At 35.9% G+C, this 12899-nt stretch overlaps 2 protein-coding genes across 2 annotated transcripts; one reads left to right on the top strand and one right to left on the bottom strand.

The window, feature by feature from the left end:
* The first annotated feature begins 191 nt into the window (after positions 1 to 191).
* LOC113768852 (exonuclease 1) lies at positions 192 to 5463 on the top strand. Its single transcript, XM_027313358.1, has 12 exons — positions 192 to 269; positions 380 to 416; positions 537 to 711; positions 804 to 882; positions 1810 to 1854; positions 2244 to 2393; positions 2501 to 2615; positions 2910 to 3010; positions 3731 to 3828; positions 3929 to 4021; positions 4575 to 4798; positions 5005 to 5463. The coding sequence occupies exons 1-12, from the start codon at positions 192 to 194 to the stop codon at positions 5418 to 5420; spliced, it is 1611 nt and encodes a 536-aa protein (XP_027169159.1). The 3' UTR covers positions 5421 to 5463.
* A 1134-nt stretch (positions 5464 to 6597) lies between these two features.
* On the bottom strand, positions 6598 to 10069 carry LOC113767667 (beta-glucosidase 44-like). Its single transcript, XM_027311837.1, has 11 exons — positions 9752 to 10069; positions 9527 to 9585; positions 8757 to 8832; positions 8594 to 8665; positions 8423 to 8510; positions 8059 to 8311; positions 7855 to 7970; positions 7474 to 7691; positions 7327 to 7358; positions 7137 to 7239; positions 6598 to 7040 (listed from the first exon to the last, which is right to left on the bottom strand). The coding sequence occupies exons 1-11, from the start codon at positions 10041 to 10043 to the stop codon at positions 6766 to 6768; spliced, it is 1584 nt and encodes a 527-aa protein (XP_027167638.1). The 5' UTR covers positions 10044 to 10069; the 3' UTR covers positions 6598 to 6765.
* Between the last annotated feature and the right edge of the window lie 2830 nt (positions 10070 to 12899).

Genomic DNA, 12899 nt, shown 5'->3' with positions numbered 1-12899 from the left:
TTTTAGTTACGGTAAGCATAAACTTGGGACCTCGTCAAAGCTCTTTCTTTTCTTCCCGCCATTTTCTCCCAGCTGCTGCTCCAATCTCCATTTTTTGCTTATCAAGAAACCAAATCAAAATCCTTCTTTTCAACCAATAGAGGGGAAAAAAAAAAAATAAAACCCAGAAAAGTTCGCAAGAAAAATAGGAAATGGGTATCAAAGATCTTCTAAAATTCTTGAAACCCCACACTGAATCCATTCACATCAAAAAATATGCCGGCAAGCGTGTAAAGATCATTTCTTTCATCTACCCCAAGTAAATTTTTTTTCTCATTTATGAAACTCTTCCTTATGAAATTTTAAAATGTTTTCTTTTTTTTTTTTCACTTTGTCACAGGTGGGCATTGATGCTTATTCATGGCTTCACAAAGGAGGTATCTCTGAGCTTCTAAACATAATCACATTTTCAGTGATTTCATTTTAATTTTTTTCCCTAAAAATAGAGATTTTAAGTGGGATAACGAAATGCTGGGACTTTTTCTGGGTTTTTTCAGCTTATTCTTGTAGTATGGAGCTAAGCCTTAATATGGAGGGTGACAAGAAATTGCAGTATTTGAAATATTTCATGCATCGAATAAATCTACTTCGGCACCATAAAATCACCCCTATTGTTGTTTTTGATGGAGGAAACATCCCATGTAAGGCGGTGACACAGGATGAGAGGGAAAGGTACCATTTTGCAACTTCTATTACACCATTTGCAATCTTTTTTTTTTTCTTGAGTAAAAGTTTTGATTTTTGTGTAATCACTGGTTCTTCAGGAAGAGAAAAGCAAATCGTGAATTAGCAATGGAGAAATTGAAAGAAGGTGATGTTTCAGCTGCCTCTGAGCTCTTTCAGGTACTATCGTACAACCAGTCTACTCGAACTTTAAGTTTGTCAGTTGCTGTTTCTTCAACTTACAGCATTTAGTACTTAGTTCTTACTTGGATGAACAGTACTCTTTGATTCTTTAAGTTTGCCAAATATGTAAAATCACGCAAATGCACGAGCATTTAAAAAGATGACACTTATTTGTGAAAATTCTAAATTGCATATGATGGGCTTTTATTGTTAGCTAAAGCGTTTTAAAAGATTTTCACTGTGCTACAGTCATCTTCAGGCGTATATAGTCGAGTACTATTAGTAGTTGATCCCTGTCATGAGTACTAAAAATTTATAGTCTTTTTTGCTGTTTCTAGTGAATTCTGTTGTCTGAAATTTCTTCTCTAATCAACCTTTACATTTGGTAATAGAATTAGTTCAGAACATGTAGGTATGTAGCTCAATTAGAGCGCTTCCAATTGTTACAAACTCTTTTTAATGATCAAAGCACTCTGCTCCTTGTGTTTTGTTAATTTTTCACACTATAGATGGCCTTCCTCAATGATTGAGTTTGTAGAGTTGGAGTGGTTACTATTCAAGAATTAGTCATTGAATCAAACATTATGAGCCACCATCATCAGATTTGGAAATTTGATGCAAAAGATGGGAATTTCGTTATCTAGTATTATAGCTAAGCAGGCTGTGAGATATGCTCTAATGCAACAAGTCATTGAGTAAATATGTTGTCCTTAACTAGGTCATTTATTGCCGTCTGAATATTATCATGGATCATGCACTAGTCATCACCATTCAGTATTGCAATCATTTAGTGCCATCACAATAACATGGATTGTGCATGAGTCATCATTCAGTATCTCAACTTTGATTGCTACATTTGTTTGAAATCCAAAATTGAGGGAGTCGATACCAATTGATATTGTGATTTTGCTCCTTCACATGTAGAGGGCAGTTACTATCTCCCCTTCTATGGCGCACCAACTGATTCAGGTATTGCCAAAATTCTCTCATCTATATAGTTTTGAATTGTATATTTCTCTGCAACTTCAGGTAGTGGGAATAATAAGGATTTTTCAAAAATCTAAAACGTGGTCTTATTGCTACAATCACACACAGTTCTTACATACCCCGGACTTCTGTGATTGCATCCTGCTTCTGTATGTGAAATCTAAAACCTTCACATAACTTCTTTGCCCATATGGATGATGCAATTTCTAATGCCATTACTAAATTTATCTTGTCATGCCACGCCAAAAATATAATAAAATTCCTTGTGGTCTAGTACTTGATCACTGATTTTTGTATTATTTGATGCACCAACTGTCTTAACTGTGTTGAAGTTATCATTGAGATTATGAACAAAGGCAGTCTTTGTTTAGGTTTTGAGATCAGAAGACATTGAGTTTGTTGTGGCTCCATACGAGGCTGATGCACAATTGGCATATTTGTCAAGCCTTGAAGCAGAAAAAGGTGGAATTGTGGCTGTTGTTTCAGAGGATAGTGACTTACTGGCTTACGGATGCCCTGCTGTAAGAAATTATACAAACGGTCATATAGAATATTAAATCATGCTTCTACTCAATTAATTTTCGGAATCTAGAGTTGTTTTGGTTTGATATGCACCTGTTTCTTGTAGGTCATCTTTAAGATGGACCGGTATGGGAATGGTCAAGAGATAATTCTAGACAAGGTTTTAGGTTCCTCTGATCGTGTACCTTCCTTCAGGAATTTTGACAAAAACCTGTTCACAGGTGGCTTATTTAAACAAGCTTTTCTCATTATTTTTTTTAGAAGTTACCGAGTGTAAAAGCAAAAGCTCCTAAAACTTGAGGCCAAAAGCCAAAGGTAGTAACTAAAACAATGAACTTCAGCATAATGGCAATAACAGAACCTAGTTGTATATGTGATCCTCCATATCATTGGACTGTGGGAACGTGTGCTTGAGCAATTTATGTGCTATATTTTAGAAACTTGAAAGAAGACATCTTTCAGGTAGGATCTTGCTGTTATTTCACCTAAAAGTCACTGGATTTGGTTCTTTGCAGGTATGTGTGTTTTAGCTGGCTGCGATTTCCTTCCATCTATCCCTGGAATTGGCATTGTTAAGGCTCATAGTTTGGTTTCCAAGTATCGTAACTTAGATCGTGTAAGATAATCATCCTCATCATGCATCAACCCCACCCCACTCACCCTTCTCACCCCTCCCTTAACTTAGTTGAATAAAGGAAAAGAAAGAAAACTACTTGCTTGGCATTTTTAGTAACGGATTAATTTCTTCATGCTTGCTTAGCTGCAAATCCAATGAAAATATTTCAGTGGGAGATAGTTAACATTCTTCAGAGCATCATTTTGTGGGAGTAGAGTACATAATTCCTAAATATTGATTCAACAATTAACTTCTGCATTTTGACTGTCACCCTTAACTTTTTCTGAGAGTTGTTACTAGAGGGAGAAATCTGAATACTGGTATATTAAAGCAGAAAATTGGGGACATGGATCAAGTTTGCTAATAGATACCATCTTGTGATCGCAGCTTTGTTTATTTGTGTTCTTAAGGATAAACTTTACCACCATAACCATCAGTCATAAAAACTGACGAGTGCTTGTATTCTGATTAAGTTTGAAATGTACTTAGAAACTGATATAGAGATCGCTTGCTTATTTCCAGAACGATAAGATCAATCCAATTGGACTATTCTGAAATCAGCCAATGTTTCCTGTCCTTAAGGAGAAAACAATGTCATGAAACTCTTTTCAAATGTAAATAGAAAAGAAGAAAGAGCAGTTGTGGCCTTGCAAGGCTGCTTTATAGGTCATTAAATGAAGCAACCTTGAATTTTTATTCACATTCACTCTTCATTTATAGGTTCTTTCTGTTTTAAAGTTTGGGAAAGGAAGTCAAGTGCCTGAACAATACTCAAAATCCTTTAGAGAAGCAGTTGCAGTTTTCCATCATGCCCATATGTATGTGAAATGTAATATCGATTTTATTTGTTCTGTCATCTATTTCTTTCTTGCTTCCAGACTGCACTTTACTGTTCTTCATCCGCTTTTACCTCTGCAGATATGATGCTGCCTTGAAGCAACTTAAACACATGAAACCCATACCAGAAGATCTTTTAAAGAGTTTTGATGAAGAACTTGACTTCTTAGGGCCGTATCCTTAATCTGACTTATTTATTCTGACTGACATCAACCTGATTGTTATGTGTCCTTGTTCTGTTTATGATGAAAATCAGCTGTTCACTACTGCTATCAAAGACGTAGGTTGGTCCAGGTTATGTGCTTGTTAGTAGCTTAACCCGCAGACTCTGTTGTGATGGAGTTGGAATATATTTACATTGTCTCTAGGTTCTTCCTCATTCTGTTACCCATTTCTTTGTGCTGAAAGAAATGCACAGACATGCTATGGTCAAAAACTTCCCTTCTTACCCCTTCACTTCAGCATGATTTGTCTGAGTAGATGTAGCTGTGTTTCAAGAAAATTAGCTTTTCATCATAAACTTCCCTTCATACCCCTTCACTTCAGCATGATTTGTCTGAGTTGATGTAGCTTTGTTTCAAGACAATTAGCTTTTCATCAGTGTGGAATCCTGTGCTTATTTGAAGATAGCATATTGTTTTCAAAAGCAGTTGGGCAACACTGGCCAACACAAGTCATGATTCTTGACCCAAAAGTGTGTTTGCATTTTCTCCTTGAATGACACCAGAGAATTGCCTCGGTCAATAGCAACCGCTATTGCTGAAGGTAACCTGAATCCCTGTACAATGGAGGCATTCAGTTACTTTCCAACCTCAAGTCAAACGAATTCCACCAACATGGTCAGATGTGATCGATTGAAGAAGCAGAAGCAAGAGAAACAATCTCTATCTTCAGAAGATGGTTGCTTTGCCGCAGTTACCTCATGTAAATCCAGAAAAGATGAAAAAAGAGGCAAGTTTTCAGCTTCACACGTCCAGTTAAAACCCCATTGATACATAAATCCTCCATGCAAAAAATTCCCTTTTAAGACTACCCAGAAACACTTTCAGACTTGGCTTCTGGTTGATAGGATGCTATGTTAATGATTTTCAACAAGGACAGACAACAGAGTTAATACTTTTATTGTGTCTCTAATGCTATAATCTTTCTGTTTTCAGTATCTGAGCATAAGCAGGCGCCTTTTGTTGTTGGAAGGAAGCACATAGATGGAGCTGTAGAGCTTGAAAAGCTGAAACTCCCTTTGATGAATGATTGCGAGGAAGAAAGCATAATTATTATCCAGAAAGAAGTTCCCAAGCTTCCAGAGAACAATCCATTCAAGAAAAGAAATATGGAAGATATTCTGCTAAAGCAGACAGAAAGTACAATTAAACAAGTGTCAGTGCTTACTGAGACTGAAAGTTCAGAAATGTTGTACCCGACTCCGGATTCACAGCAAAGTGTGGATTCTAAGCCTGTCAAGACTACTGAAGAGGACACAAGTGTTCATAGAGAGAAGAAAATGAAGAGAAGTAGTAATTGCCATAGTTCTGTTCAAAAGAGCAGTATTTTGAACTTCTTTTCCCGAGTTTAATTCTCACTTTCGTTGTTGAATATATTAATTGATTTTAGTTCTAGTAGACTGACGCCCATAGTCAAGATGCAACACTCGCAACTCAAATGATGACAACTAACAAGAACTATTCTTACTGGTGCTTTCTGGATATCATCGGTTAATGAACTTGTGTAAAAATGTTAACCGAACTAAAACCGTAGAGTATCATTTCAAAACCGATAACAATTGTGTGTAAGCAAATAAGCCTGATCTTCCGACTGTACCGAGCACATGGAGCAGGAAGTACATAGCTGAAGAATAATTGCTTCTGTTCTGTTTCATTTTCAGGGGTCAAAATAGTTAAAGAGTTGCTGATATAAATTATCCTTGGGACAGGTAATTGAGTCCTGTCTGTCAGCAGGCATTCATGATGAATGTCAGACCACTTCATACCCGAATGATAGATTATTGTGGCATGTAGTCCTTTTGTCTTCTTTTTGACTTGTATACAGTAATTCTTGTCATTAAATTTTGCTTAGGTTAAAAATAAAAAAGCTTGATGTGTTATATTTAATATACAGAAAAGCTCCACGTAGTTTCAAAACATACAAAACAATATCTTATATTTTAAATTAAATTGTAAACTAACAGAATTCGGTAAATTTAACGAAAATGATGGTCTCGGCTGTTAAATTTACCGGATTCCGTAAGTTTACTATTAAGTTTATCGGATTCCGTTAAATTTTCCGTTAAATTTATCGAATTTCGTTAAGTTTATCGGATTTTGTTAGTTTACAATTTAATTCAAAATATGAGGTGCCGTTTTGTAAGTTTTGAAACCGCGAGAAATTTTTCTGTATATTAGGTATACTACAGGGGACTTTTTTGTTTTTAACCCATTTTGCTTCCAAAATACTTACTAGCGAGCAAATGGCTCAGTTTCCTCAGTTATCACCATTGTTTTTCTGTCACTAAAATTAGCATTAATTTCTTGAGTGCTTAAAGATTGAAGTCATATGCTCAATTTGTTTTTTTGTCCATATGAAGGAAGAAAGCTAAACTGAGTCGTACATAGTGAAGAAAATCCTTACCAGATGGGATTTTTTTTTTTTTTTAAAAGCAGTGCCTTTATTAGTTTTCTTAATTATAAATATCAATTGCTTAATTATTATTATTATTATAATAGCTGTCAAACTTGGCAAGATAGATAGTAACAATGCAGAAGAAAATCCTCGTGATTATTTATTACTAAAAGGATAACGGCTGGTGAAGAGGCATAGTCACGGGTTGGTAATCAACAAAGCACCCTCGGATACCAATCAAAGTTTATTCTATGACAAGGCAATTTCTAACCAACCAAAACAAAGAAGAAAAGTAAAACTATTCAGGGCTGTCGGTGAAGTAATTTCTGGAACCAACGAGCCGACATCTTTGGATACCTCTTGAGGGTTTTGAAGTCGACGTATACTATGCCAAAACGGGAAGTGTAACCCAATCTCCATTCAAAGTTGTCGAGCAATGACCAGGCAAAGTAACCTATCACATTAGCTCCATCATCCATTGTCTTCCTGAGTTGAGCTAAATAGGCTTTGTAATAGCTGATTCTTGCTGTATCCTTCAAGCCTGCAGGGAGGGTCAGGTTCCCTGGATCATCCATTCCTGCACACCAAGTAATGGTACATTCAGCCATTGCTGACACAAACTTCATGAACTAGTAATAGGCTGTAAAAGAATTCTCAGAAGTCCTACTCGTACCGTTTTCTGCTAGTATAATGGTTGGATTTTGATACTTCTCCTTCACATACATGACAGCTTTGTAGAGTCCCCAAGGTACCTTATAAAGCCAGTCAGAATGAGCCTATAGGTGTTAAAAAAAAACACTGATTAATTCTTTCGTCATTCAAGAGAACACCGCAAAACCATTTACCATGTTGCAGAAACTTACCCTTGGACCAATTGGCACCCCATTACGATCATCTATGTAGTTCAATGGGGAAGACACAGTTTATAGTTAGAGACAATAAAGCAGAAGTTTATTAAAAGGAAAAATCTTAAGCGTGGACCAGAAAGCGTGAAAAGATGGGCATCTTACAAGCAAATCCGCAATTCCAATCCTGTTGATAGCCAAGATCTTTTTGCTGTCCTCGATGCGGGTCATACATGTAGTAGGCGGTATACTGGTTTACCCCCACATAATCAAATGAGCCTTTAACGATCTTCACCTCTTCTTTAGTGAACTTGGGTAGCCGATCTGCTACTATGTTTTGCAAATTTTTTGGGTATTCACCATATACAAGTGGGTGCATAAACCTGTATGGATGATAAAAGGCCATGATCTTCTATGTCTCAAATCTCAACAGAAGCCTTTTGCAATCAGCTAGGCTTACTGTGGTTTATGCATATGAGAAATCCAAATGACTTGCTTTTCTTGTCTACACAATACACAGATTTTTTTAGAAGAAGAAATTCTTACCATCCAATATGAAAATCTCTTGCCCTTTGAGCTGCATCATTGTCTTCTTTTGAGTAGGTATGAGGTTCATACCAGACAAAATCAAGGAGAATGCCAATCTTTCCCTTCTGCTGCTTCTGTAATTGCACAAGATTTTCTGCAAATAATTGCTCATCTAATTCCAAAACATCAATTCCAAATCACAGGAAATAACATGGATTTAACCTGATACTTCTCGCGATATCTCTGAACTGCTGATGCATGGCACAAGATGAGGTTATGGGCGGCAATATAAGGCTCAGTTGCAGAGTTTCCAGCTGTGCAATTTCCAAATGCTTTGGAGCACCTTCCTGGTGCAAAGTATCCATTATCATATCCTAGAGCAGCTATGACTCGAGGCTCATTAAATGTAAACCAATTCTTCACTCTGTCTCCAAATGTCTTGAAACAGAACTCCGCATAGTCAGCAAAATCTTTCCTGCAAAATTTTAGAATGTGCAAGAAAAGGCAACATATTCAAGTGCCAAGGCCATTTATCCTTGTATGCTATTGGGAGATAGATGAAATGGCCAATCAATTTCGAACTTACGCCACTTCGCGGCCCAACCACCCATTGTATCTGTCCTGAAGTGCTTGGGGGAGATCATAGTGATTAAGATTGGCATAAGGTGTAATACCTACAAATTTGGGAATTCCACATATCAAATGCAATACAATCTTTATTTCATCGTCTATGTAATAAGCCAGTCACAACATTTACCTTGTTTAAGCATATAGTCTATCAGCCTATTGTAGTAAGCAACTCCCTTCCAATTTACTTTCCCAGTTCCATCTACATTGGATAAACATGTGTCAGAAATATCATACCAAATGCAAACAAATTAAATCCCTCAAATTGCAGAATTATAAGAAGTAAAAGTTACTTGGAAAAATCCTTGACCAGGAAATTGAGAATCGGTAAGCATCAAAATTCAGCCTCTTCATGAGATCAACATCTCTCTGTTCACAAGGAAGACACTTTAATATATACTAGATTCCAGGAAATAGAAGCACAAGAATCAGAAGTAAATTCACATTTAGTTTTCCTTCCTCAGTCATTTGTCGGTTGAGAAAGATGTTATTGATTAATTCGCCTGTATGCAGTCAAACAATTTGGAAAATAGAAATGCCAATTCTGCATTGTTTTTGGTTTATTCACGCAGAAAAGAATACCAGATGAACATGAACATATGAAACCTCATATTAATTTGTCTGCTAGGTGTGACAAGTGACATACCAACCTCCTCCCATTTAATGAAAAAATCTTCCAGAATCCACTCCCACAATTATTTCCAAGAGTATCTTTACCAAACACATTTTTTGTTGTTTTCAGAATAGCAAAATCTACCATCATGTTTCGCTGGCGTTCACATTCTAATTGTCTACTTTATTCGTATATTTGTGAAAGCAATGTTATCTCCAACTGCATTAAAGGTAATTAAATTTATCTACTTCTTTAGACTAATGGATAACTGCAAACAGTCCTAGTAGTAACCAAGAAAATCAAGGGGATGTCCTTCACTGATTCCTTCACGTCTTGTAACCAAGAAAATCAAGGGGATATCTTTTTACTGATTCCTTCACTTCTTTTAATCTTTATTTTTTTGGCATGCCAAAAAACTCAAAAGAAGAAAGAATGAAATTGTTAACCCACCTTGTATCTGTGGTACTGGTCGACTGTCACTTCCCCAGTAGCATTGTTGGGTTCACGTCCTGTTTATCAAGTTAAAACATCATATATATATATATATATATCAAGAGATCAACCAAGAGAAGAAAGAAAGAATTTGGCAAGAAAGGTTTGAATAATTCATGGACAGAGAGCAAGTAAAATTTTTCTTCTGCATCAGTAAACAGTACTCCTAGTAGAATTATGTACCAGGAGCTTTGATGAATGTATCCCAAATGCTAGGTCCACGGCCATCTTTATCAGCCATGCCTTCAACCTGGTAGGCAGAAGTTGCAGTTCCAAAGACAAAACCCTTTGGAAAAGTCCTTCTTAGCATCCCTTTTGGGGATTGAAAGTGGTGCTTCTCCTCATTCAGAAACTCCAACTCTTGGTCTGCATTATTAGCAGAAGCAGCACCTTTCGATATTATTGACGTTAAAGAAGTAGTTATTAGCAGCAAAAGCAGAATTTTGCCGTTACAGCTTTTACTCATCATCTTCATTTTGTTATCACAAACAAAATGTTTTAAGTGTGTGACTGAGAAGTAAGTGAAGTGAGAGGTCCCTTATTTATAGATGATGATGATGACAGAGCGGGCAACTTGCATTTGCCTTAAAAAAAGATAGCCTTTTTTTTTTTTTTTTTTCTCCTTTTCTTTTGGGTAAGAAAATAGTACAAGACATGGATAAGCACATAAAGATTTTTGTCTCTTAAGTTCAAAATTGGAATAAAATTAACACTACAGATTTGGTTTTTATTAAAAAAATACTCCCTCCCTTAGTAAAAGTGTTTTAATTGAAAAGGCAATTAAAGGTAATGTGACGAAGTATGTGCATGTATTAGATTTTGGTTTCATGCATTTTTGAATAGTAGATTGTTTGAAATAATTTTTTTGAAAAAATATTATAATATTTTTTTGATACGATATATGTAAGATTTAAAAAAAAATGTATTGACGATGCAAATAGATAAATTTTGACAAATAATTCACGATCCAAACAAAAACATCTAGAAAGACAAATTTTTCTACAATTTGTCAATACACTTATTTGAATATTTGGGTAAAATCTTGGAGGAAAGAGTTGAGGAAAGATCATAATTCCTCACAAACTTCATTGTCTGTGCATTATATTCTTTGATGAAAACGGACAAAAACTCGTAGGGAAGCTGCCAAAGGTCAATATTCATTCGACCCTAGCAACGTTGAAACGCAGAAAATAACAATAAAAGAAAAGGACTAGATAATTAACTGAACCTGCTGTTATCAGGAAAATAATTAATTAGAAAACACCAAAAGTATAGCGACCTGCAAATATATGTACGTACACAGATTATTTTCTTCAAAATATATGTCTTAAAAAAATAAAGGAAAATTTAGGAAGTCTTAATCAAAAAAGATAATCTAATCTAATCTTATCTGGTACTGGTACGTAGTAAATTTGGATCAAGAACTACTATAGTAGCAATAATAATTTCTGAAAGGTTTATGACCTTGAGTTGATATATATATATATACATACACACACGCATGGCTCGGATTACGATATATATATATATATATACATACACACACGCATGGCTCGGATTACGAAATGTACATCCATTCTAATACTGTAATATGTGTGAGGCTCACCAGAAAAAAAATAGACTATTGTGTTTAAGTTTTTTTTTTTAAAAAAAAAAAAATCTTGTTTATGCATTTAGATTTAGCATTCAAGAATGACATCAATTCGCAGTAGCATGAATGAATAATGCCTTTAACTGCCAATGCTAAGTCGCAGTCTCACATCACAATGTACTACTGAGCTTATCCAATTTCGGCCTAATGGATGATCATGTTCGTTAACGTTGCACCGCACCTACATCATCAATCTTGAGTCCTCCACTTTATCGGCCGTCATTTGGTCCTGTAAAACTCTGCAACTTGGTGGCTAGGCCCGGTTTTGCGGGGTTGTCCATGGCCATGGTCTGCCTCCGCCAGTAGCAATCGTCTCAGTCTCTAACAGAAGTCATGAGATTCTTGAGGACAAGAAGCATCAGCTTAGCCAACTTGGGTTGATGGCTTTTACCACCCAAGAAAACAAACAATAATAATGACAACAGCTTGATTTTCACTCTGATGCAAAAGTCGTTCTGGTGATTAGCTTTTCGCTATTCTTCTTCTTCCTTTTTTTTTTTTTTTTTTTTTTGGACGACAAAGGAAAAAGGGGGTGCATAAGCATAACGGCCCTCATTTTTTGACCGATAGATGATCCAACTGACTTGAGTCAGCTGATTGAGGATACGTGAAATAATTGTCTGGTCATAAGAAAACGAAGGCAATTATGGGGTAACGCTTTGTTGATCCCAACAACTTTGAGTTTGGAACTAGTAGAGGGTAGGAGCAATCTTGTTTCTTGCCTCCCCTCAAAAACATGTAGATTGGATAAAAATAGAAAGGGTTTGTCCATTTAGTGCTCCTGTAATCATGGTTCAAAGAACTCGATTGAGTTATTGGGAACACGGCCGAGACATCTCTTAGATAGATAGATAGAAACGATCGAGTCACTCCAAATCATTTCGAATCAACTCGAATTTTTATTATTTTTACTAAATTTTTATTATTTTTGCTTATCATAATTTTTTATATTATTCACAATTTTTAGAATATTAAATATTTCAAAATTTGCGTCTTACTGAGATCGCGACTGATATACCAATACCGATGTGGAACGGTCCGGACCATGACCACGACTTTGAACCATGCTTGTAATGGTTTAAAGGACACCAAATAAGAACGGTATCATTTTTTTTTTGTGTGTGCTTATCTATCTATCTGGTGGTTTAAGGGCACAAAATAGAAGAAATATATTAATAGAAATCATAACAGATATTTATATACAAGTGATGTTTAGCATGTTGTAGTTCAGTTCCACTTCATTCTAGAGAGATGGGATGATTCACTCAGTTACATTTGCTCTTAGAAAATGAAACACACAAGTAGAAAAACCTGTTTGGCGGTGTGGCATTTGTGACCTTGAGTTTGCTTGGGAAGTGGTAACAATGGAATTATTTGTCAATTGGTATTCATAGTTTGGTGATCGAATTCTCATCCCATGTTAAAAGAAGTTTGAGAATTAAAACCTAATAAAACCTCTTTCTGCTCTTGTAAAGGTCAAATTAACCCAAAAAAAGAAGAAGAAGAAGAAGAAAAAGAAATAAAGTCAAGCCCGGGGAAGACTTTAAGCTTGCAGTATTTAATGATTAACTCTTCTGGACTCGACCATAGGAAGAATGAGTACAAATTGGTCCTGGCTTTGGACAGGGGACGAAAAGTGGTGGTCTCGTGATCATGGTCCTTCTATCATCTCTAGGCGTA

Source organism: Coffea eugenioides, chromosome 4 (assembly GCF_003713205.1).
Source record: "Coffea eugenioides isolate CCC68of chromosome 4, Ceug_1.0, whole genome shotgun sequence".
In the NCBI taxonomy this organism is placed as follows: Eukaryota; Viridiplantae; Streptophyta; class Magnoliopsida; order Gentianales; family Rubiaceae; genus Coffea; species Coffea eugenioides.
The sequence above is the reverse complement of the archived record's forward strand: the minus strand, read 5'-3'. Positions and strand labels throughout refer to the sequence as shown.